We start from the raw sequence: 25,917 nt of genomic DNA, 5'->3' as shown, positions 1-25,917 counted from the left end.
TGTAGTAATTAGGGATGCATTTTGCCCCTGACGCCACACTGGTGCGGGGCTGGGAGAGAGGGTCCAGGTAAACAAGGTGCTCCGGTGTCTTCTGCTCTCCTGATACACAGATGATGCATGACATTATCCAGGTGAGCCCCCCTAGCTCACCTGTCAAAGGGACTAACATTCATTGTGATGTTTCCTTACAGGTTCCCACAGGATTACTAACGCAGGAACAACATCAGTTGCAGTGTGTGTGTGTGTGTGTGTGGTTGGGGTGAGAGCCCGGCCGACCACAAGAGTGCTGTAAGCTTCTGCGTGTCTGGTGGAGCCGTCTTGGCTGCCTCCATGGCTGCTTCAAGGCTATCGGGGACGGAGGACGCGTGGGCGTGAGTTGGTCGTGCCTGGAGACCAAGGAGCGGCTTTATGCAGCAGGAACCACTGACGGCCATACAGGCCCCACCGAGAGGGTGCGGGCGGTGGAGTGCTTTCCGGCGTGATAAGGGCGCGAAGGGGCGGGAGCGGTGATGATGGTGGTATGCAATGGGTGACGGGCGGCCTTGGTGGGCGGGCCCGCGCCGCGTGCGCCGTGTGCACGGCCTCCAGCTGCCACTCCACCCGCAGCAGGTGTTGGCGTGGCTGGTGATGATTGCCTTCACCTCCCTCACATACGGCGCCGTCCTTCCCGCCCTTCACTCCCGCCTGGCCACGCCTCTGGCCATCGTCACGGGCATCGTCTTCGCCACCCACGTTCTGACCCACGCTGTGGCTCTCGCCCTCGACCCAGCAGACCCGCAGCTTAGGGCACGGAAGGACCGCCAGCAGGTGCCGGAGTTTGATCGGAACGTACATAGCCATGTGATTGAAAACGGGAGGTGTCACCTGTGTAACATCACCATTTCTTCCAGTCGGACTAAGCACTGCAGCGCCTGCAACAAGTGCATCGACGTGTTCGACCATCACTGCAAGTGGCTGAATCACTGCGTGGGACGCAGGAACTACCGAGTGTTTCTGGCGTGTGTCATCACAGCCATCGTGGCCTGCCTGCTGGTGATGGCCACCTGCCTGGCTGAGATCGTCCTTTACTACTTCAAGAGGGAATACCTCTCGCCGTGGGAGACACCAAGACCTCAGGAAAAGACGAAAACTCAGAAAGACGCAGGTGACGATGCCAGCTTAACCTGCTCGGAAGGGGCGCCTTACTGTCACTTCTCTATCTTCGGTGCTCTAGTTTACGACGGCGCCTTCATTGGGTTATTGTCGACGTTGTTCTCCGTGGCTCTAGTGGCAGAGGTTCTGCTGGTGCATCTTGCAGCCTTCCATGCCTACATCATCTTCCTGGGATTTACCACGTATGAATACATCCGGGGTCATCACTTGCGTGGCTCGAACTCCTCCCACTCCTTCGGTACGTACGGGCGTGAGGGCGGAACGGAACGGGAAGGCGCCGTGTGTGGGTGGGCGGTAACTCGTCACCCGCCAAACAACCAGATTACGCCATCCTCCACGACCGACACCGCGTTGCTTTCTACAGTGTCTGTTGACTCCCTTAACACCTCCACCGCTGCTGGCCGCTCCCCGCGCTCTTCCACTTCTTCCACTCCCGGCCTCTCACCCACTACGCCATCAGAGGAGGCTCGCTCGCCAACCGTGGGGAAGAACCATCTCCAGAATCCTTCCTCGCGAAACCAGCAGCATGGAGGGCGTGTGGGGGCGGCGATGGTATCTCCCACCAACACGGCTCCGAGAACACCTCCGGCGCGGACCTCAGCGGTGCCACAGTTGCCGCAGATCCCGATGGGACGGTCTCGGGCCCAGCTGCGGACACTCAGTCGCGCGGTGTCTACAGCCGTCAGTGAGTTTTCTGTAGAGGAGGACGTGGAAGTGCGAGTTGTGTCGGTACCGCGACCGAGGCCATCTCGCCGACGACTGCGGTCGAGTATAGCGCCACATCTCTCGCCCATCAAGGAGTGTGACCAGACTGCTCCTAGTCCACCCACGGTGCGTCCGATTCGTGAACGAGAAAATGACTCCTCCAGTCCGGCTGACAGTCCCGCCCGCAGTCCACGGCCCAGCCCCAGTCGCGGTCCACACACCCCGACAAGGGTGAGTCCGCTGGTGGACGGCGCTGACGTGACGAGACGTGCCAACGGCCACAGTGTAGTGAGTATAGTGAAGATGAATGGCAGTGCTGGTGACAGTAATAATTGTTACGCACGGACGACGCCAGTCACTAGTGTTAACAATGAAATGTTGGCGAAGGAGAGCGGGCAGGACGGTGGCCAATCGGGTCATCAGGACCCACCCTGCAACATGTTGGGGTCTCGCTCATGCGGGTCTGGGTCCACTCCGCGCCACACCGGCGGTGTGACGCACGTCGAGCTACACATGTAGCATTGGGTCCGCCCCGCTTCACCTGCTGCCACAGTATTTCTATCGAGCCTTGTATAACTGACACTCAGGTGAGGGTAATGAACCGACGCTATATTACATGTACTGGCGATGTGAGCCAAGTGAATGAGACTTGAAAGTGATAAATTAGATATTAATCGACAGTGCTAGTTCTTGTGAGAGCAATATATTGGTGGTGGACAGTGTTGTCCGGGGACATTGTCGTGCCAACTTTCTTCTCTAGTCCCGGGCGGATGCGTCCGTTTAGTTCCAGATTAGTGATCCCTCTTCTCCGGCGGATCGCTTCTCCCCTCTAGTCCTGGGCAAGTTCTCTCTGTCCCTTAGACCTTCGCTCCTTTAGTTCCCGGGCCAGTGCTCCCTTCTCTCCCAGGCCTCACGCTCCTGACTAGTCCCTGTCCAGCGCTCCCTGCTAGTTCTGCCCCAGCGCTTTGGATTAGTCATAGGCCAACACTCCCATGTAGTTCCTGGGCCAATGCTCACGTCTAGTCCTGGCCCAATACCCCCGACTTGTCCCGGGCTAATGCTTCCTTCTAGTTCTGGCTCAGCGCTGGAGTGGTCTTGGCCTAATGCTTCCGAATAGTCCTCGGCCAACTCTTCTGACTAGCTGTGGGCCAACGCACCCGACGAGCACTGGACTGTTTCTAGTCTGGAATCAATACTTGTTGTCTGTAGCTGATATTCTCGTCTAATTTCACGGGGCAGCCAATCCCCTCCTACCCGCCACCACTCTACCCTCCCACCCACCTTCTTGCCTCTACATATTAGGGGGATATCTTCAGTGCCTGTCTGTCCAGCCAGGACTTACAGGTACTTTTAGATTCCCAGGAATTGACATGTATGCCACTCTCAGGACCCTCGACATAACCTGCTTCTTTGACATCCCATGCAAACCAGACTCGTCAGGTAGGCTGCCCCTCTACCGCCTCGCCTCAGTCTCTTCCGGTGCCGTCTCCAGCACCTGCATTCATGGCCAGTTCCCAAGACTTGGCATGTAGGCCATATATCCTGAAACCCCTCTAGATATACTGCCCAGGGCCTCTCAGTCACACCAGATCTACTAGGTACGTCGCCTTCCAGGACCAAACAGGTATGTCGCCTTCCTCGCCTTGCCAGGTTTGCCCTCCTCCCAGGACATATCAGCCAGGCTGTCCTACAGGCTCTGCCCGGTACGCCACACCACAAGGCTAGCCACACACGCTTTCCCTGAAGACCTGCCTGGAACAACTTTTGCCAGGACATACCGAGTCATCGCCTCCAAGTACCACCGGTGCGTGGGAGGTACTTTCGTCTACGAAGGCTTACCTATATCTCCTTGCTCATGCTCGTCATGGTGGTGGTTTCGAACCATCATGACTGTTGGGTGTGTAGAGACTGGATCTGGGGGTCCTGGTAGCATCCCGGGCCTGAAGTTGTCGAGCTGAGACGCCGTTGTTGGCTGGCTGGCTGGCTGGCGACTGTCTCTACGGAGGGACGACTTAGTCGTGGAGGTCCTGCCTGAGCCGTGGCCATACACACGCACACCACCCACATATTTTTCCAAACCCGTGCTGAAGGTGCTATACAGTCAGAACATTTAAGTACAGTGTGTCGAACCCCATGAAACCTCAAACAACATGAAATTTCCCCTCTATTGATGATCTTGAATGTTTGTTATACATATATGATTAGTTTGTTATATGTTATTATATTGTATATTCGTCTGAAATGACATGTTTTCTGTCGACCTTTTTTTTTTCAATTGATTTGATTTCAAGTCCATAAACAGCACCACTTTCGTCAGTTTGTGGTGTTGACTTGCTGTGGTGGACTTGAAGCCCATATGTGCAAGTAGCACTCAAATCATCAGGCACTGAGGCCATGTAAATATAATTTCCATAGTAACAGGAGAATATATATATATATATATATATATATATATATATATATATATATATATATATATATATATATATATATATAGATATAATATATTATATATATATTTTGATGCATTTGTTAATGTTGAGTCCCAGGTGTTATATGCAATTGTCGCGTACCACGTGGATGGATAGTGTGTGTCACACAGAGAGTGACTGTTACCTGAGTGTGTATGACGTAGCTGTTGTCTTGTCACCTGCATGCGTCACCAGACGTGTTGCGAGGCTCGTGTTTGAGTTGCTGGTGTTCTTTGATGATGGTCTTGGAGGTTAGGGATGTGTTGCCCGACTGACGAACGTGTTGCATGAGTCTCCTATGACCTGTGGGTCATGTCCTCGAAGTTTTTATGACATGACCTGAGAATGTGACGTGACTTCCACCCACCCCCCCATAGAAGTGCGTCCTTATAAGATTTCAGTTGAAGCAATATCTGATATTTTCTGGTTACGAGTCCCTTAAATTCAGAGAGGAAGGTTAGTGGGATGAGGTTGGGAAGGGTGTGACGGTGTGTGTTTTTCATTATTCACAACTTCGTGTAAGGTTTGTAACATGGGAAGCTTGAGTATTGAGAGGTGTCGTTTCCAAAGGTAATTACTTCAGCCTCTGAGATTTTTTTTTTCTTTTGTATTTTCCAATCCTTCGTGTGTGTGCTCGTGTGAGAAGTGACGAGTGATATCTGAAATTTTCCTTGTTTGACGTTTGTTTACCCTCCACATCTTCGTAACGTGGAGAGCATCCATTTTCTTTTTCTTTCAGCTTTTGATATATATATATATTTTTTTTTTTTCTTTTTTTTTTTCGTTGACAACGGTCATGTTTGTGACCCGCTAATTCTCACTCGATTGTAGTTTTCTCTTTCCTTCGTTCAGCCAGGTGAGCAAATGCATCGTGGTGCTGGACGGTGATAAGAATGGACGTGTTCACGGTCCTCTTGGATGAGTCCAGCTGGTTCTGCTTTTCCACATGGTGGGCGTCCACTCTAGCAGGGCAGGCTCGGACTCCCAGATGGTGGATTGCTCTATGTGACGGGAGAACCCAGCTGGCTCCCACTCCCAGGTGAAAGGGACTAGCTGGCTCACATTCCCAGATGAGGTGCTCCTCATCCTGAGGTGAGTTCAGCTGGCCAGCGTGACCTCACTCAGCTGGTGGACTGATCAGCCCAGTGAACGAGTCCATCCGGGTTGCACTCCCAGATGGTGATTTTCTCTGGCGTTGGGGTCCAGCTGGCCTGCACACCAGGTGAATGAACCGGCCTGGAGCAGTAGATGATCACCAGCTGTGAGAGTCCAGCTCTCCCGCACTCTCACATGGCGGACTACTTTCAAATTTAGAGTCCATCCGGCCCTCACTCTGAGTGGCTGGACTACTGACTCTATATAGAGTCCAGCTGTTTGGTTTCAAAGTCTGGCTGGCTCTCTAGAGTCATAGACAATGGACGTCTGACTTTGATGGGTCCATCTGGCTTGTCCTCTGTAAACAACCCATGTGTGAGATCAGTTGGCCCCAAAGATGGTTGGAATGTCCACTTCAGTGCGAGAGTGCAGGTCACCCACACTCCAGTAAGGTGGAGGGCATCTCAGGGCCCAGTCGTTTAGCACTGCCAGACGATGGCTGCTCCTGCTGTGGTGGTGAGGGTGTGTGTGTGTGTCAGGTAATGGAGTGTTCATTCCGAACTGCCACCTCGTCTGGGCCTTCTCTACCTCGAAGTCAGTGGACTGGCGAGTCTGGTGTGGGTGAGCAAGTGGGACGCACTCCCACATGGTGCGTGTGGTTCTGGCCTGCTGGTGGGGGACGGTTCTCCCTGCTGAGACAGTCCGTCTGGCCCAGGAGGTGGATCAGCAATAAATATGTGATAGTCCATCGTGGATGTAGTTCCAAGGTGGCCAAAACGACTTGCGTAATCTCAGAAATTATCGAGTTGAAAAATGTTGATTAATGATATATTTTACAATTATATTTTACAAGACTTTGACAGATGGCAGCCGGGAATGACTAGCTACAACCGTCGGCCTGTAAGTATTTTCACATGTGTACATGAAGTGATTTACGTATGTTACGAACGTAATATTTGACTGTGGTAGGAATACATATCCATGATTGGTCTGGTATGTTGTCAGATAATGGTGTAGCTTCTGGTCTTGCTGTTTTTGTGGGAGGCAAATTAACCTTTAGTGTAAGAATGCCACGGTTGTGATGATGCTCTTGGAGTACTGGTTACTGCTGCCTCTTACGTACACCATACCCAGCATGACACACACACACACACACACACACACACACACACACACACACACACACACACACACACACACACACACACACATATTGTCTTAATATCCCCATCTGTACGTTTGTAGCACCCAAACATAAGTTCGGTGACACACTGTTACATCGTAGTAACTCACAGCACGCTGCCGTAACACTGCCACACACAACACATAGCCTGTCACTGCCATACCACGTTACTCAGCCGTCACGAACGTTATCGCCGTTAACGTAACCGCTCCAAGGCCGTTGTGCACAACGTATTGTCACAGTCATAGCGGTAACGTTCTCCCGTACAACAGCACTCGGCCAACACATTGTCCTGCACAGCACACTGTCACGACACCTTCAGAAATACACTGCAACGCCTCCGAAACCATCGTATGGTATACCTAAGGTACGGTACAGTCCCAGACCAAGGTGTGGGGGTAGAGAGCCTCCGAATCCACCGTAAGGCATTCCTAAAGTAGATCGTGTTTAAGATCGTGTTTCAGGCGAACTTGATTGGGTAAAAGACCTCCGAAACTATCGTTAAGACATACATACGGTAAGGTAGGGTTACAGGTCAAATTGGTGGTGAGTAGAAGAGCTCCGAAATTAAGGTAATGTAAGGTAAGGTAAGGTAAGCTAAGGTAAGGTAAGGTTCCAGATCAAGTTGAGGGTAGGGGGAAGATGACCAACGAAACCATCGTAAAGTATACCTTGAGGGAAGCCTTCGAAACCCTCATTATGTATACTTAAAATAAAGTAAGGTTCCAGACCTATGAAGTCAATTGTAAGGTGTAGGCAAGGTATACTCTTGAACGTAATGCTACTGCATCATCCTCACCCTCAGCTCATTGTCATGGACTGCCTCACTGCTTGTAGTGCCCTTATGCACGACGCCGTCCCACAACACTACCACACATGCTAAACACATTGATAGTCACTGTGAGTACATCTTTACACATACTTCACATATGTGGCACATTCATCGTTCTTGCCGCTGTACAGTAACACATAACACATTGCTAAAATGATGCCAACACACACACACACACACACACACACACACGTGGTGGACTGGTTAGCGTTTCTGATCAAGAGTCAGTACGAGCCCGCCCGTGGTCGGACCCGCACGGGTTCCAATCCTAGGCGTGGTAGTCAGTCCAACCCAAACCGTGGTGTTCATCTTCCCCCTGGGGATGAGGCTAGGATGTGTGTATGTGCGTGAGTGTGCATACACATAGGGGTAGAAACATGGTACAAATACACCTGATTAAGAGACGGGACGACGCGAATGTAGCACTGTCCCCATAACACACACATTTTAATCACAAATTATAATGTGATCACAGACGCCACACTTCCTCAACACCCTCACACAGAAGACCATGTCGGGAGACACACTCTGAGTCCATTGTTACATAGTACAAGATGTCGTCACTCTTACACATCACGCTGACACTCATACATGACACCCACAGGTCATCACATTAGCAGTTACACATGTGTGCCACTGTCAGTCACTGCATCGTAAGACATAACAAAGTGTCAGTCACTGCATCGTAAGACATAAGAAACTGTCAGTCACCGAGTCTTAAGAGAGAACGAACAGACAGTTACTGCATCGCAAAGACAGTTACTGCATCGCAAGACATAACAAGTGTCATTGACTTCGTCATGAGACGCATCCACATCGTTCATCCACTGCCACCGCACCACACATAACACAGACAGAACGTTCTCACACATATAACACACTGCTGGTTATTGCTACAATATGCTTACACTACTCACGCATTCGTAACACCCTCGTCATATCGTTACATCAGCCGCGAACACGTCACACACTGCAGGAACGTCTTCACATGTAACACACTAACTTTCTATGGTCACATCCTTAAACGTGACACCTTCCCATGACGCTCACAGGCCAGCTCTACGTAACACCCTCACACATGTCACCTTCCAACAAGTTCCTCAAGTAGAACACTTCCACGTAACACACCGCCTTCAAACCCCCTCACACAAGTCACATTCCTCCAACCCTCTCGCATGTAACACATTACCAGAACGTTGTAACGGAACAACTTGCCTTACCACCTTACAGTCACACACACACACACACACACACACACACACAGTCATTCCCACCGCATCTTTAAATGAATACATATCGTCACAGTACTGCCTGCACAACTCGTTACCATAAACACCATCCAATAACGAATTGGCTTACAGCCATCACATTGTGACCCATGCTACATTGCCCCATAAATGTATGTGGTTTGGCGTGGTGGTGTGGTGTGGTATGTGGTTGGTTTGGCGGTGTGGTATGTGGTGTGGTGTCGTATGTGGTTTGGTGTGGTGGTGTGGTATGTGGTTTGGTTTGGTGGTTTGGTATTTGGTTTGGTGTGGTATGTGGTTTGCTGTGGTGGTGTGGTATGTGGTTTGGTGTGGTATGTGGTTATATGTGTGGGGTTCTGCCCACACAGTCCTGTTGTTCTTGCTGCGTTCCCCCAATGTACCAACCCCTGGAAAAAAAAAATAACTTGAAAAATGGAAAGGTTACGGCACAAAATCAACATTCTCTGTCCACAACCAGAGAAAATTAACAAAATGAAATATAAATTGTTCAGTAGTTTCTCCACTAAATACAATACGGGAGGACAAAACTGTGATGGTTTGTACTTACACACACACACACACTTACACACACATACACACACACACACACACACACACATACACACACACACACACACACACACACACACACACAACACACACACACACACACACACACACACACACACACACACACACACACACACACACACACACACACACACCTCCTACTTGAACGTAGTCCACAATAAGATGCTCGTGGAGTCCTCCACTGGGCCTCCGAAAACACATTGAATGATACTAGTGAGACATTTAGGTATATATAAGTCGAGCATGGGACCCAGTCAGGTGTGATCCCTAAAATGAAGGGGACGCATGAGAGATGAACGCTCTTTGATGTAAGGATGATCTCCACTTCAAGGAACGGTACAGAGGAGTGGTAGAATAAGCGAGGACGCTTACGGTAGGTTGGATGAAAGAATTCTTAAAACCAGAGAAGTAAAACCATCAGTGGCACTGTTCAAAGCGCTTGCCCCTCCACCCTTACTGCAATACTACTGCCCTAACATACATCTTGGATCAGATGTCCATAGATCTGTTACTCCGAGTATCGCCTCTGCAGAGTATTTTCCCCCAGCGACAGGTTTAAAACTCTCAGACTGCACTCATTAAAGCGCACGCACATTGGAGACATCATGTCATACGTGTATTGTATGGTATATGACCCTGTTCCTCGTCTGCTTGTGGGAATGAACCCTTGCATTCACACACACACACACACACACACACACACACACACACACACACACACACACACACACACACACACACACACATATCACAGAGTGCCACAGTGTCATATGACATATCACGAAATCCTCACACATAACGCTGTCATACCGCCTTCACTCGTAAACACATTGATTGAGATTCAAGACAGTGCAAGTCACTGCCACAGTAGCGTCAAAGCGGGATTCACTGGATCTGGATCCGTGGATATAACACTGTAAGATTCACCTTCACTGTCTCTCTCCTTTCTGACCACACACTTGTCACAGTCTCACCGTAACACACATTGGCACTACAACCTCATACTTATTGCCGTCTCTTTTGTACTCACAGTATCTTCATACATGATGCACTGTGTCAGATGAATGTGTATCCTCAGTGTTTTCATACACAACTGCCACAGTACCATCACACGTAAGAGATTGGTACAATACCGTCAAACGTCACAGTGTTTGACGGTATTTGTCTGACAGGATCTCCTCATATTAGACATAGACGCAGGCCCCATTTCATATCCCACGCTCTTCCAGTCCCACTCACAGCATCCCTGAGGTCAACACAAGTGATCCAGTTCAGCATGTTCTGTGGGTATGGTTTATAGGCAAGATCCAATATTGACTGGACAAATCCGGGTCTTCTGATGCTGTTTACACTTCGTCATAGACAATAATCAGGATGCAGCTCACACAGGGGAGGGTTACTGAGCGATGTAGTGTATGTAGGGATTGACGATGAAGATGAGCAGAATAAGGCGATGGTTGTGCATACGTAATTTCTTTGCCGAAACAAAGCCCACAAGGCGCGTATTCGACCCTCACGAAATGTTGTCAACTAAGGATAAGGTTGGGCGCTTGAGTTACACCCGAATGAGGCCACGAAACATTTAGTCATTGTTGACAATTATTGGAACGACCATTATCAGAAGAGTCACGGGGTTTACTTCTGTAGTATCGAGTCACGGGGTTTACTTCTGTAGTATCGAGTCACGGGGTTTACTTCTGTAGTATCGAGTCACGGGGTTTACTCCTGTAGTATCGAGTCACGGGGTTTACTCCTGTAGTATCGAGTCACGGGGTTTACTCCTGTAGTATCGAGTCACGGGGTTTACTTCTGTAGTATCGAGTCACGGGGTTTACTCCTGTAGTATCGAGTCACGGGGTTTACTTCTGTAGTATCGAGTCACGGGGTTTACTCTTGTAGTATCGAGTCACGGGGTTTACTCTTGTAGTATCGCCTGCATGAACAACAGCAATTGCGCTGAGGTTCCTGACCACAGAAGACGCTAGCTTACGGCAGCTTGGTAAGCTGACCTGGATCGCAAACTCTGCCTCAGTCATGGTCTTGTCACGCGTTGTAAGGGGAAAGTTTGGCATCTACTGTTTTCATCGTTCTGAACCATAGCTGTGAGGAAGAGAAGCTTGGACAAGAATGAACCAACTAGCCAAAGGCTAAAGTGTCACCGATCCGGCAGGCTTCAGAGAAGAGAACTATAAGACATCTAGGATCCTCCAGACATCTGGTTCTCCTGGGTTTGTAGAGAGCAAAAGGTAATACATCAGGAGATGGGTGGTCCGGGATCCAAGGCCAGCAGACATTGGCTCCGGAGGGTTTGGCGAGAGAAAGGAAACGACATCCCGTAACCGGAACACTGTTTCCCTCTGAAAATTGTTGAATATCATTTGTTAACAATGTCAGTATCAGCTGTTGCGTGTATGCACGCGGGAGACACACGTGTGGAAAGGTTATTTAAATGAAATAGTTGATGAAAGGCAGCAGCTGGTGGTGGAGGGTATAGGCAGTACCGTCATCCGGGTTAGTATGTGCGATGCAAGCTGAAGCGTTTGAGGCAGGGCGTTCCCTGTGGAGTGAGGTTACCATGAGATATGACAGACTCTGGGAGGAGAGTTGTGCTTCATGGTGAATGTTGCGGAGAAAGGATGCAGAGGGAAGAAGTTAAATGCTCGCCCAGTATTCCCTCTTGTGACTCATGAGTTATTCATGTTGTCCAGTTTTGAATAACTGATTATTATTCAGATTCTGCAGATGAGTATCCAGATGTTCACCAGATACTCTGTACACCTCGCAACCACTACGAGTGTTGATCTTTGCGTTTGTTCTACGTCCGTGACGATGCACCGGAGGGGGGCGGGTTTTGCAAAATATTCCTACTCTCGTCCTATGAATATATTTTCATTGCGTTAATAGTGTTACGGGTTGAATACGACGTGATATTGTCTGACTTAACTACTGTACTGTTCACTAATGACTAAGCCTTTTTATTTTTTTTTTATTTTTCACAAATGACTCCTAACATGTCTTTACTTGTCCTATTTGATCAATGGACGTAACAGTTATCAAATATTGACGTATGTGTATGATAGTGGAAACGATTACTCTTATCATACAGCGTGACAAGCTTTAAGATTATCTTAGAATAAATGATGATTATGATAAGACCCCTGGTAACAATGCCTCCACGTCTGTGAAATGCACATACATACACGAGTCATTTGATCATACGGTTATACATTTAACACACCCACTCACTCGGGAATGGGCTTGACCGTTCAATATCGTATGTGTTGAATGGATGCAATTTTGACCAAATGGTGGCCATAGACATGTCCACTCAACATGTTGAACCCGGAACCGTGGCAAGTGTAGACGCACCGTCACACATCACGGTCGTAAACCCTCACACACGCCTGACGTATTGCCTTAACACCACACGCATAATACACTACCATATTCCGATCTCTTAACGCAGCGCTTGTAAGATACGTCACACACTACTGATGATGGAGGCTACGGGCGTACGGCAGTCCTCCGTTGCTTGTCCCGTCCGCCGCCAAACATTGCTGTGGTGGTGCACGTGTTTCCCTGCGGCACGTCGCCGTGGGCAGTGGAGGGAGGGGAAGTGCGCCTTTACCCTCCTTAATAGTCCAGGTTCATCGGCCTGATGTGCCGGAGAGCCTGAATGATGGACCGTGGCTCCCGGCCTCCAGATCGGGGCAGTCCACAGTGGTCTCTTGGCCAGCGTCTCTGACACACACACACACACACACACACACACACACACACACACACACACACACACACACACACACACGCTCTCTCCAAGGGTTCTTAATTTTTTTGCAATTCTGGCCCTTAACTTTTGCCTGAGTACTTGGGATTTATGATAAAAAAAGTATGAGAGAGAGAGAGAGAGAGAGAGAGAGAGAGAGAGAGAGAGAGAGAGAGAGAGAGAGAGAGAGAGAGAGAGGCAATTGCTGGCCGGTCAGATGAAAGAAAAAGAATGAAGTTCACAGCGCCTTCATTCCTCCAGCGTTTGCCTGGAAGTTACGTAAAAGTTTTAAGAAACTTTCATCTGTGATTTTTCTTTGAACGCTCAGTTGGTCACCAACATTTGCTGGTTAGTTTGAGTTTAGATCTGTATCTCTTGAGTATTTTACATGCTGGTAGAAACTTAAGGTGGCATATACTGGTCTTGATGTGAATGCAAGTGTCAGGACGGATAGAGTACTTACGATCACTAGGTTTACATTCCAGAGTTTACTGTCCCTTCAGGTCAGTAGGTTTACGTTCAAGAGTATACTGTCCCTTCAGGTCAGTAGGTTTACGTTCAAGAGTATACTGTCCCTTCAGGTTAGTAGGTTTACGTTCAAGAGTATACTGTCCCTTCAGGTTAGTAGGGTTACGTTCAAGAGTATACTGTCCTTTTACCAGAGTCACCAGGAAAGCAAGAAGCACCCGTTGGTAGCGTGCCTCACTCTGTTGTAAGCGTTACGTCTGATGTCATGTGTTGTGTCATAACTACCTGGCCGGCTCTTGGGCGCAGGTGTTGCGCACTAGAGACATCGTAGCTCTCTAGATGGGTCGGTCGACCAGCCAGCCTCCCGCTGGGTCACACGTACACATGTGACGGTTGGTTGACTGACTTTGCCGCCGACGTGAAGACTCCATCACCCACGACAGGCTCGCCAGCCGGAGCGAGAAGACTGTATCATTAAGTCCCTTCCGTCGTCCCCCCCTCCGTCTCAGCGTGAAGACATTATTGAATGAGTTGTATTCAGAACAGTCAGCAGGTGGTGGAGAGAGGGGGTTGTGGCGGCGCACTGGGGGCAGGCCAGGGCGAGGAGGGGAGGAGGGCACTCACTCACCCGCGCCACTCCATCTGTGACACCAACCTCGCACACTTGCTACACGTCTTTAGATACGATTTATTACGATACTGAGATTGTTATGGAGAGAGAGAGAGAGAGAGAGAGAGAGAGAGAGAGAGAGAGAGAGAGAGAGAGAGAGAGAGAGAGAGAGAGAGGAACTACTGACAGGGGTTGTCAAAGATCCACATCATTATGAAGAATACGGTGTAACGGGACCGGCTTCGCCACTGGCACGTATAACTATATCTTCCAGGGTAAATTCATTTGCATACATTAACACGCCTTAAGGCCACTGTGTCGGGCTGTTCAGCTTCATCGAGCAGCAACACAGCTTTGGGTTCTCCTGTAGTACCTGGGAACGGGCAGTTATCATAATGAGGCATAATAGGAAAGACAATGGAAAGAGTTGGACATTTAGCCTCAGCGTCCTGTGAGAGTTCAAATAGTGTCAGGTGTGACGTTTTCTTGGTTTAGTTCAGGGTTGTTACCTTGGTATATTTCAAGGTTGTTTCTTTGATATATTTCAGAGTTGTTTCTTTGATATATTTCAGGGTTGTTACTTTGGTATAGTTCAGGGTTGTTACTTTGGTATAGTTCAGGGTTGTTACCTTGGTATATTTCAAGGTTGTTTCTTTGATATATTTCAGGGTTGTTACTTTGATATATTTCAGGGTTGTTACTTTGGTATAGTTCAGGGTTGTTACCTTGGTATATTTCAAGGTTGTTTCTTTGATATATTTCAGGGTTGTTACTTTGATATATTTCAGGGTTGTTACTTTGATATATTTCAGGGTTGTTACTTTGATATATTTCAGGGTTGTTACTTTGGTATAGTTCAGGGTTGTTACTTTGGTATAGGTCGGGGTTGTTACTTTGGTATAGTTCAGGGTTGTTACCTTGTTATAGTTCAGGGTTGTTACCTTGGTTTAGTTCAGGGTTGTTACCTTGTTATAGTTCAGGGTTGTTACCTTGTTCACTTCGCATCTGTTGTGAGACGTTTGTGTCCTTGTATGTCGACTCTGATGTGTGTGTGTGTGTGTGTGTGTCTGTGTGTCTGTGTGTTATGACCGGGTTGTATGTATATTCCTGTTCAGGAAGGATTCTCTCCCAAGAATCAGCATAAAAACATTTAACTGTTTACGTAATTTTATGCTCAGAGAACAGCATCGTAATTCTCTTAGTTTGTTTGTTTGCTTGTTTCTCCGTTTACCCTGCCGACGGTATTTTTCTTTGCTTCTCAAAGTCTACCGACTTCCCCATGTTGGATTAGTTTGTTTAGTCAAGTTAGCCAGTTCGTTGATCATGCGAGTCAGGGTGGAGGGTTGAAATTCAGGTGTGGTGATGAATGTAGGATTGGCTGAAAATAAGATTAACCAGTGACGGATAATCAAGGTTGAAAGAAATCCAAAATTTTCACGAGTAGAGGATAAATGAGGATAATGGAAATTCAGAATTAACCAGTGGTGGATAAGTGAGGATGACTGAAATCCGAAATTAACCAGTGGAGGAATATAATTAGAGTCCAAGTTTAGCGAATGGGAGAGGACTGGTGATTGATTGACGTCTAGTTTTAGCCAGTGGAGCAGGATTTAAAGTCAGTTTTAAGGTGTTGCTTATGACTACTACCCAGGTTTAGCGAGGGGAAGGTCATTATTTATATGAAGGTTTAGTCAGTGGAGGGTGACTGAAAAGCCAGGTTTTGAAAGTGTAGAATAGAATATGATTAATTAATATCCAGATGGTTTCATCGAGTGGAAAAATGAGTAATATCGAGGTTTGGAGAGTCATGGATGGGTGGATTCAGGGAGATGTGGAAGATGCGGGTTCCCAGAGATAGCAAGAGGAGGAGGAGGAGGTAGAGGAGGTGGGTGAACCTATTGTCGTGGCGCGGGAGACATCGAGTCTGCCGGACAGGTTCTTCCCCTACGCTTACTTCGGCATACTCAGCAGCTGCTGTTCCTTAGGACTAGCATTGTAGACGGTGCCTGCAGCGGTATACTGGTAGACCTGCTGGTAGTAGACTTTGTAGATTCAGTGGAGTTTTCGTCCTCGTGGTAGAACTGTATCGGTAGTAAAAGCATAATAGAAGTCCGCCGGGTCGAGCCTAGTGTCCTCCAGCTGTGTGTCGGTGGGGTGGAGGCCGGGTCGTCGTGAAGTTGTTAAGTGGCAACGGGTGTGCGTAGTGTTAATGGTAGCTATTTTTTTGTAAACAATATTTATTGTTAAAACAGAAGACTCGTCTGAGTAGAATAATTATAGAACGGGAGTCATATAAAGCGTAGATATAATTTTTTGTGGTGCAGTAAAGACTTAGTCTCTATATCGGAAGGAGGCTGTTGGCGTCTGTGTTCTGATTAACACTATTTTCTTTTTTCCAAACTGGAATGACAGCATTTGTATCAGTAGGCGTAACGTAGCAACCCCTGCCTCCGACAGTGTAGTTCCCAATGGAAATATGTATCGAATATCGGTAAGAAGAAATAGTGTGGCAGGTAATTCATATACTGCGTCTCGTGGAGCTGATGGAGGAAGTATGGTTGAGGGTGGTTTGTGATCGATCATGAGGATGGAGATGATCATTATGAGCACGGCAAGAGTGTATACTGCTCGCTGCCGCGGTCGTAATGGTTGATTGACACCTCCTCTGAGTCAGCTGGTTCACTCGCTGGACTTGCTTCGTAATGCTGTCTGCTTCGCCAGGGTAATAGTGATCGTCATGGAACTGCCAAGAGCTTCTCCCTTACTGTTAATATCATAAGCCATATCAGCGTGTAGCCGCCTTTATGAATGCATCAAAAAAAAAAAAGCTTTATCATTGACGGGAACGTTGAAAGGTCAGCCTCATGGAGGTACCAATGGTAGGGGTCAGTGTCGCCTGTAGTGTCACCCATAGAACTGAGTGCTTGAGTCTCTCTCGTAGAAGCAGTAGTCGCCAGACTTTAGCGAGGAGTCGGATGGTATGGGGCACCTGGTAACGTGTCACACCTGCAGTTCATCAACACATGACTCCTGCACAGAATAGGGTGACGGTGGCAGACATATATATCCAGGGGTGAATGGCAAGAGAGAATGTTGTTGTCGCCCCAGTAAAGCCAGGTGGGCGGTTTATTTTGATGTGCTCATACCTTGACACATCTTGTCACGTAAGTTGATGCCTCGCTCCATTAAGTATATTAGATACTGGGGAGTGATGCCCTCTTCGTTGACATTTGGCTAAGCTCGTAAACATCCAGGTCCTCATATTTGTTTATGATATACGTAACTGTAAAAGCTGGGGACTGGTAGAATTAGTAGAATGAACAATGGTTTTCTTGCATTTAAAACTACAAAGGTCAGTCGATACGTGGTAAGGCTCTGGAGGTCATTGTTGAGGAATGGACATAGTGTGGGCTTCCGACACTGGCTGGTTGGGCTGTCCTCCGTGTGGATATCAAACTGGAGTGTTGCTACGCGCTCTTAACTTCTCCCGATCCTTCGTGTAATACTAACTAGTACAGGATATGTGTAGAAGCCTCGTGTGGTTGGTGGTGGCTAGTAGCTGTTCATATAATTATAGGTGACATTGCAAAGTGTATCCTTGCTTGAAGTGTTTACTCTCTCAGTGTCTGGGAGTGAGGGAGGAGATAGGGACTATTCACCTGTAAACAAGACTTGCCAGACATGAAGTAGTTGGTCATAGATTACGAATATTAGCTTTTGTTTGAGCGTAGTTTGTCCCTTCCTTGGTAACGCAAAGAAAAGGTCGTTCTCACTTCTAGGAATTAAGAGCTTTACTTTTTGCTGTAACAAGAGGGTGGGGGTGAGGGAGACGTGGTGGTGATGGCTGCTAAAGTGTGGTAGACGAGGTGAGGGACCTTGAGATCAACCGGTTGCCAGACCAAAAATTTGCCTCGACTGAGAATTATTCGTTACGTTAAGAAGAAATACCGACGTAGTCCTCAGGACATATATATATATATATCCAGTGTTGAGCGCTGAATGCTGGTTTCCCTATGTGTGTGAATGTACAGTATTTTTATGATGTGGGGAAAAGTGGTAATTGTGGAAAAGATTTTATGTTAGTGGTGTAATATCACAGGTTTGTGGCAAATCAAATGTAACCTAAGCTCAGCGAAATTTAAGAGTGGAGTTGTTCTCGGTTTTTAACAGAATTTAACTTATAAGTATCTATATAATTCATCAAAATATGATTCCATATATATATATATATATATATATATATATATATATATATATATATATATATATATATATATATATATATATATATTGGAAAGGATCACAGTTTTGTGCGTGATCAAGATATCCCCCTTATCGTGTTTCATTTTCCCCGTGGTGATCATAGGAATATATATATATATATATATATATATATATATATATATATATATATATATATATATATATATATTTTTTTTTTTTTTTTTTCATACTATTCGCCATTTCCCGCATTAGCGAGGTAGCGTTAAGAACAGAGGACTGGGCCTTTGAGGGAATATCCTCATATGGCCCCCTTCTCTGTTCCTTCTTTTGGAAAATTTAAAAAAAAAATGAGAGGGGAGGATTTCCAGCCCCCCGCTCCCTTCCCTTTTAGTCGCCTTCTGAGACATGCAGGGAATACGTGGGAAGTATTCTTTCTCCCCTATATATATTTATCTATTTATTCACTTTGCCCCGTCTTCGTCCCCCACCTCCAATTTGGTCTCCCACTTCTCCTCGTTCCCTCCACCTCCTACACATATATCCTCTTGGTCAATCTTTCCTCACTCATTCTCTCCATTTGCCCAAACCATTTCAAAACACCCTCTTCTGCTCTCTCAACCACGCTCTTTTTATTTCCACACATCTCTCTTACCCTTACATTACTTACTCGATCAAACCACCTCACACCACACATTGTCCTCAAACATCTCATTTCCAGCACATCCACCCTACTGCGCACAACTCTATCCATAGCCCACGCCTCGCAACCATACAACATTGTTGGAACCACTATTCCTTCAAACATACCCATTTTTGCTTTCCGAGATAATGTTCTCGACTTCCACACATTCTTCAAGGCTCCCAGGATTTTCGCCCCCTCCCCCACCCTATGATTCACTTCCGCTTCCATGGTTCCATCCGCTGCCAGATCCACTCCCAGATATCTAAAACACTTTACTTCCTCCAGTTTTTCTCCATTCAAACTTACCTCCCAATTGACTTGACCCTCAACCCTACTGTACCTAATAACCTTGCTCTTATTCACATTTACTCTTAACTTTCTTCTTTCACACACTTTACAAAATTCAGTCACCAGCTTCTGCAGTTTCTCACATGAATCAGCCACCAGCGCTATATCATCAGCGAACAACAACTGACTCACTTCCCAAGCTCTCTCATCCCCAACAGACTTCATACTTGCCCCTCTTTCCAGGACTCTTGCATTTACCTCCCTAACAACCCCATCCATAAACAAATTAAACAACCATGGAGACATCACACACCCCTGCCGCAAACCTACATTCACTGAGAACCAATCACTTATATATTTCTTTCCTTCAAACTATTCGCCATTTCCCGCATCAGCGAGGTAGCGTTAAGAACAGTGGACTGGGCCTTTGAGGGAATACCCTCACCTGGCCCAATTCTCTGCTCCTTCTCTTGGAAAATTAAAAAAAAATATATTGCAGTAAGGTCACAGTGATGCGCGTGATCTGTAATTTGTTGACAACCACAAGGAAAAATGAAACACGGTAAGTCCCACGCTCACTTTCGTGTAATTACATCGTCAGGGGAGGATATACGAGAATGAGACAGAAGAGTCAGAACAGTTTGTATATTCGTAATAGTGAGGCGGAGCTAAGACGCCGTTGGTACACAGGTGTTTGTGGTCTGGCACAGTTCCTGTCATACGATTTATGATGTGGTCAAAACAGGAAACCGTTGACAACTTTTACCCATGACAAAGGCACCCACTGTATATAATTGACCTTCGCTAATATTCATGTAACAGTCCTTTGTGTATTTAATAAGGGAAGATTCAGTGATATTCCTTAGTTACAACCTGTAACTCCTTGATCAAGAGAAATATCACTGAATCTTCACTTATCGAGTACACAAAAGAACTGTAATATGAATACTATTGAAGGTCTTTATAAACTGGGTAGCTTTCTCGTGGGCAAGATGTGTCAACAGTTTCCTGTCTTGACGTACGACAGGCGGGGGTGGCGCCGGACCCGAACATCACAAACACTTGTGTACCAACGGTGCCCTCGCTCCGCCTCTCTATTATGAATATACCGACTTCTAAATCTTGCATGCTTGCACTTTATTCATATATATATATATATATATATATATATATATATATATATATATATATATATATATATATATATATATATATATATATATATATAGTTTTAGATAAGAACATATTTCTGACCTTAAGAGGTTAAGATCAGAAGGCATGAAAGTCTATACGACACAATGATATATGTGCCAACACACGCTTAATGAAAAGTAAACATGAAGAATTTGATGTAAAGGTTTGGTGAAGTGTCGTGGGTCAGGCCTGGGAGTCCTTCGGTGAAGGACGGGGTGTATGGGTGCCTCTTGGGGGTGACGACGAGACATCATGATGTATTTGTCGCAAGGAAAATGTCCTGGCGGCGTCGGTAGTTACTATTTTTATATCAGAAAATGTACCAGAGTTTTATGTGTGGATCTAGTCAGATAAACTCGTTCATAATAACCCCGGAGATATCTTCATTACAGCTCGCGCACGCGCGCACACACTGGTGTTACGAACAACTTGACATTTGTTCGTACCGTCGTAAGAAAAGTTCCCCCAGATTGCGTTACACGAGGGAGGGAGTTGGTCATGACGCCTCATTCCGCCTGGTGTTTTCCGACGCGTTTTTGATGCCCGGTTGTAAATCCGCTGGAAGCAGGTGACAATCTGAGTTCACTCTTTTGTGGCATCTCATTTCGTCTGTTATAGCTACATGACATTGACTGTTTGTTGAATTATTGATGAAGACGTCGACATGTTAGGGAATTATAATTGACCTGTGATCATCGCTTTGATCATTATTATTATTATTATTATTATTATTATTATTATTATTATTATCATTATTATTGGTGGTGTTTATTCATGTTCTTTTCATGTTGCTCACAAAATAAGAATATTGTATGTCACTAGATAAACCCATTTATAGGCGAAGCCCCAAAAAGGAGAACGAATGTAGATATAACGTGACTGCCAGCCTTGGACCAGTACTCGAACCTGGGCTTACAAACCTCAGAGCCAGTAACACTGACCACCCCACCACACTACGGAAGCTAATGGTGTATGAAGGTTAACCTACCATACGTGAATTAGTGGTTTGTCTCAGTACCTCAGGGAGTGGTAGTTGAACTGGAATCTAGATACAGTATTGTATGGCGTGTTTTCAACTAGATGCGATATTGTGTGGCGTATTTTTTTTTTTGATGTAAGTGATTTCGTTGTTTTCAAGGAATTAGACATGAATATCGTGGGCATTTGAGGTCTGTAGGACCAGATTGGTTTCACTGATTTGTTCGCTCTTTTGATTGGTGTTTTAGATTATCAAGATAAGGTTGGAGTTTATACAGGTAAGATCACCAAAGGATTGACATCAAAGGAGACGACTTTGTCGCTATGGTGTGCTGTGTGCGCTGCCGTGGCTTCCTGCCTCAGACTGGTGTTAAAACTTATTCGCTCTCATAATACGACGCTAACGACCCTTGAGCACGACGCTAACGACCCTTGAGCACGATACTACCCTTAGTTACGACAATACGACCCTTGAGCACGACGGTATGACCCTTGGATACGACGGTATGACCCTTGTGCACGACGCCACGACCCTGAAGCCCGATAGTACAACCCTTTAGCACAACGCTACGAACTTTAAGCGTTACAGTACGACTCGAGCACGACGGCAGGGCTCGAGCACGACAGTACGACCCTTAAGCACGACAGTACGACCCTTGACCACGACAGTACGACCCTTGACCACGACGATATGACCCCTGGGGAGGACGTTATAACCTTTGGGCATGAAGGTACGACACGATCACGACGGTACGACCCTTGACCAAGACGGTACGACCCTTGGACTCGATGATATGATCATTGGACATATTGGCGCAACCTTTGACCGAACTCTTGACGTCGTCGTGCTCATGGATCGTACCTTCGTGTCTGAGGGTCGTACCTGTCGTGCTCACAGATATCTTATCTTCCTTCTCAAGGAGTTAGTAGTCATGGTTCAGTTTCCTCCCAAGGTTTAGCGTCTGGTACCACGTATAACCTCACGTCAATATGTTCTCACTCTTGATTAACGACCTCACAAACCTCCACAGTCCTGTGTATATATATGGCATAGGGAACTGTTGCTAGAGACAGAGATGTGAGAGGGATTAAATTCCATATCCTGGGTTAGCAGTGGTGTTCTGTGCGCTAGAGTTGAGCTGGTAAAGATTCTGTAGGATTTGTCCTATGAAAATGCTTGATGAAGTACAGTAAGGTTAGGTAAATTATTATTAGTGCCCCACCTCCCCCGAGCACCAGAGCTACGTGGTTCTGGTGTACATATCAGAGTTATAGTTTAATGCAGGATGGAGATATTTGTGACAAATTCATAATGTGTTGTACTAATCGTATCTCATATCATGATTTGATAATATCCATTTATGTAAAGTTTGTCACTTGGTTTTTTTTTTAAGTCTGTAAATTTTAGCTCACTTTGCATATGTGTTTTCCATTAGATAGATTGACCGACCCGCTTACTCACTGTTACCTCGTGCACAATATGTCACTGTAACTGGTGCAGTAAGTACTGCCATCACTGCTGCTGCTGCTGCTACCATCAGTACTGATACAGCTATTATAGTTACTGTCACTGCTACTGCTGCCATAACTTCTGTCACTGCTACTGTTGCTACCACAACTATTGTCACTGCTACCATAGCCACTGTCACTGCTACTCTTACCATAAGTACTGTCACTGCTTCTGCTGCTATGACTATTAACACGACTATTGACACATTCACTCTCAACCACTGCTGCTATAACTGCTTTCAGTCAGTGCTACTGTTACCGTGCATACAGTCACTGTTGCTGCTACCTTAACTTCTGTCAGTCAGTATTGCTGCTGTCATAATTACTGTCAGTGCTTCACTAGTACTGCGCCATTGAACTACAGTCAGTCACTGCCACTGCTTTTGTAACTACTGTCACTGCCACTGCTTCCACAACTACTGTTAGTCACTGCTACTGCTTCCATAACTACTGTGTCACTGCTGAAGCTTCTGTAACAACTGTCAGTCACTGTTACAGTTGCCATGACATCTGTCACTCCTGCTGCTTCCGTAACTACTGTCAGTCACTGCTACTTCACCTCTAACTACTGTCATTGGTGCTGCACTGCGGACTTAACTACTGTGTCTTTTGTTGCTGCTTCCATTGCTGCTCTGTGTCACTGCTGCTGTTGCCATAACTACTGTGTCACTTCTGATGCTTCCATAATTACTGCCAGGCACTGCTACAGCTACCGTAACTAATGCCAGTTACTTTTACATCTGCCGTAATTACTGTCAGTTAATGCTACAGCAACCATAACTTACTGTCACTGCTGTTCCTAGTATAACTACTCTCAGGCACTGCTACAGCTACCATAACTACAGTCACTGCTGCTCCTACCATAACTACTGTCACTTCTGTTACCATTACTACTGTCACTGTTACTGCTACCATAGCTGGTGTCACTGGTCACTGGAGAATCCTTTTTACCTCTTCCTGGTTGGTTGGCCAGCGACCTATGAGGAAGGTCGTTCGGCCTGAGGTACCTGTTACTAGTACCACTTAACTGCTACTTGTATCATAGGTACTGGTGTCTGCGTGGCTGCTGGTCATGATGCTACACCATCAGCTGTGTCTGTGGCTCCACTTGCATCTACCATGTTGGTCGTGATCACGATATTGGTGAAATATTCTCAGTAGATAGAGATCATAATGATGATAATGATAATAATCGTAATAATAATAATAATAATAATAATAATAATAATAATAATAATAATAATAATAATGATACTAATAATAATGATAATAGTAATAATAATAATAGTGATAATAATGATAATAATGATACTATTATTATTATTATTATTATCCTCCTCTCCTCCTCCTCCTCCTCCTCCTCCTCCTCCTTTACTTCTTTTCCTAACTACTAAAGTTGCTACTACTGAGTACCATAATCGTCTTCCCATTATATAAGGACACCAACAGCAACAATATACTGATATTGATGAGAGTAATAATGAAAACCATGAAGATGATGATCCATAGATTTGATCATGATGATGATAGCAATCGTAATGATGATAATAATAATGATAATGATAGTATCAATAATGATAATAACAATGATGATAATAACAATAATGATAGTGATAATGATAATGATAATAATGTTAATAATACCGCTACTGCTAATGCTCCCACTGCCACCAGTGAATATTGAAAGTGCGACAAAGATTGATAGATTACGTATTGTGAAGGAGAGAGAGAGAGAGAGAGAGAGAGAGAGAGAGAGAGAGAGAGAGAGAGAGAGAGAGAGAGAGAAGCGGAGTCTGGTATACGCTGACTATTTCTGCCTCAAGGGACGAGGCACCGTCGTGCTCAAGGGACGTATTTGAAAAATGGATGTGTTGCGTGAGATCACACGTTCCAAGACCGCGAGGAAACATAACTGATGAACACTCCCGGCGTTACTCCCTGTTCTTCCTGCTTCTTGTCTTTCCTAACTCTTATTACGATCATTCAGTGATGATTGGTGTTGTTACCGGTAATTCCTTTCTCTCCCTGCAACAACACATTATTGGTGGTTTTCTAACACTTCCCTACTGATTGCACTTGGCTTTTAGCGATGGAGGTTCCCATCAGATGTGTGTGGTGATGGTATGAAAGAAGGAGTCTTCAAGTTCATCGGAAAATTATACCAAGTCGAACAGGCGTCTGTGTGAGGAGTGGTTGGTGGTGGTGGTGGAACCGTACTCATGTTTGGTACGAATAATGCCTCATGATGGTTCGTACAATGAGGCAGCTCTCTTCAACGAAATCTGTTCATAATGTACGTTTGTTTGACATGTTTTCCTTTTTCTTGTCGGTGTCTGTGAGTTAGGGGAGTTCTGTGATAACCGAGTTTTGTTTTTAAACAATTTTAGAATTAGTGAGTATAGTTTTGTCAAGGTTTATAGTGGAGGGAGGGGGTGTTTGTGCATGTCCGACGCCATGCGAGGTCAACACTGTGTTTGAATCATGCGCGGGAAGATTGCCTCACTGTCTCCAGCCTGCTCCTTCAACATCTGTTAATCGTCAGTCATCATTGATCATGATCGGTGTCAATTAATCGGCAGTCATCATTGATCATGATCGGTGTCAGTTAATCGGCATTCATCATTGATCATGATCGGTGTCAGTTAATCGGCAGTCATCATTGATCATGATCGGTATTAGTTAATCGAGCTATCATTTATCATGATCGGTGTCAGTTAATCGGCAGTCATCATTGATCATGATCGGTGTCAGTTAATCGGCAGTTCATCATTGATCATGATCGGTGTCAGTTAATCGGCAGTCATCATTGATCATGATCGGTGTTGGGAAAGTTTGTCATCACATAATCTGGTGCAAGATATACTATGACGCCCTTCGTCTTGGAGTATTTTTGAGAATTAACCATACAGCATTGTTCCAACC

At 46.0% G+C, this 25,917-nt stretch overlaps 2 protein-coding genes across 3 annotated transcripts in view; both read left to right on the top strand.

Annotated features, from left to right (window-relative positions):
• Dus1 (Dihydrouridine synthase 1) overlaps positions 1–25,917 on the top strand; it is a 581,018-nt gene that overhangs the window by 395,494 nt on the left and 159,607 nt on the right. The window lies entirely within an intron of this gene.
• On the top strand, positions 22–4,270 carry LOC139764549 (uncharacterized). The gene has a single exon (XM_071691307.1). It carries the CDS (start codon positions 526–528, stop codon positions 2,374–2,376), a length of 1,851 nt encoding a protein of 616 aa, XP_071547408.1. The 5' UTR covers positions 22–525; the 3' UTR covers positions 2,377–4,270.

The sequence above is a fragment of the Panulirus ornatus genome, chromosome 4 (assembly GCF_036320965.1).
Source record: "Panulirus ornatus isolate Po-2019 chromosome 4, ASM3632096v1, whole genome shotgun sequence".
Classification (NCBI taxonomy): Eukaryota; Metazoa; Arthropoda; class Malacostraca; order Decapoda; family Palinuridae; genus Panulirus; species Panulirus ornatus.
Note: the sequence above shows the minus strand (reverse complement) of the source record. Positions and strands in the feature narration are given on the sequence as shown.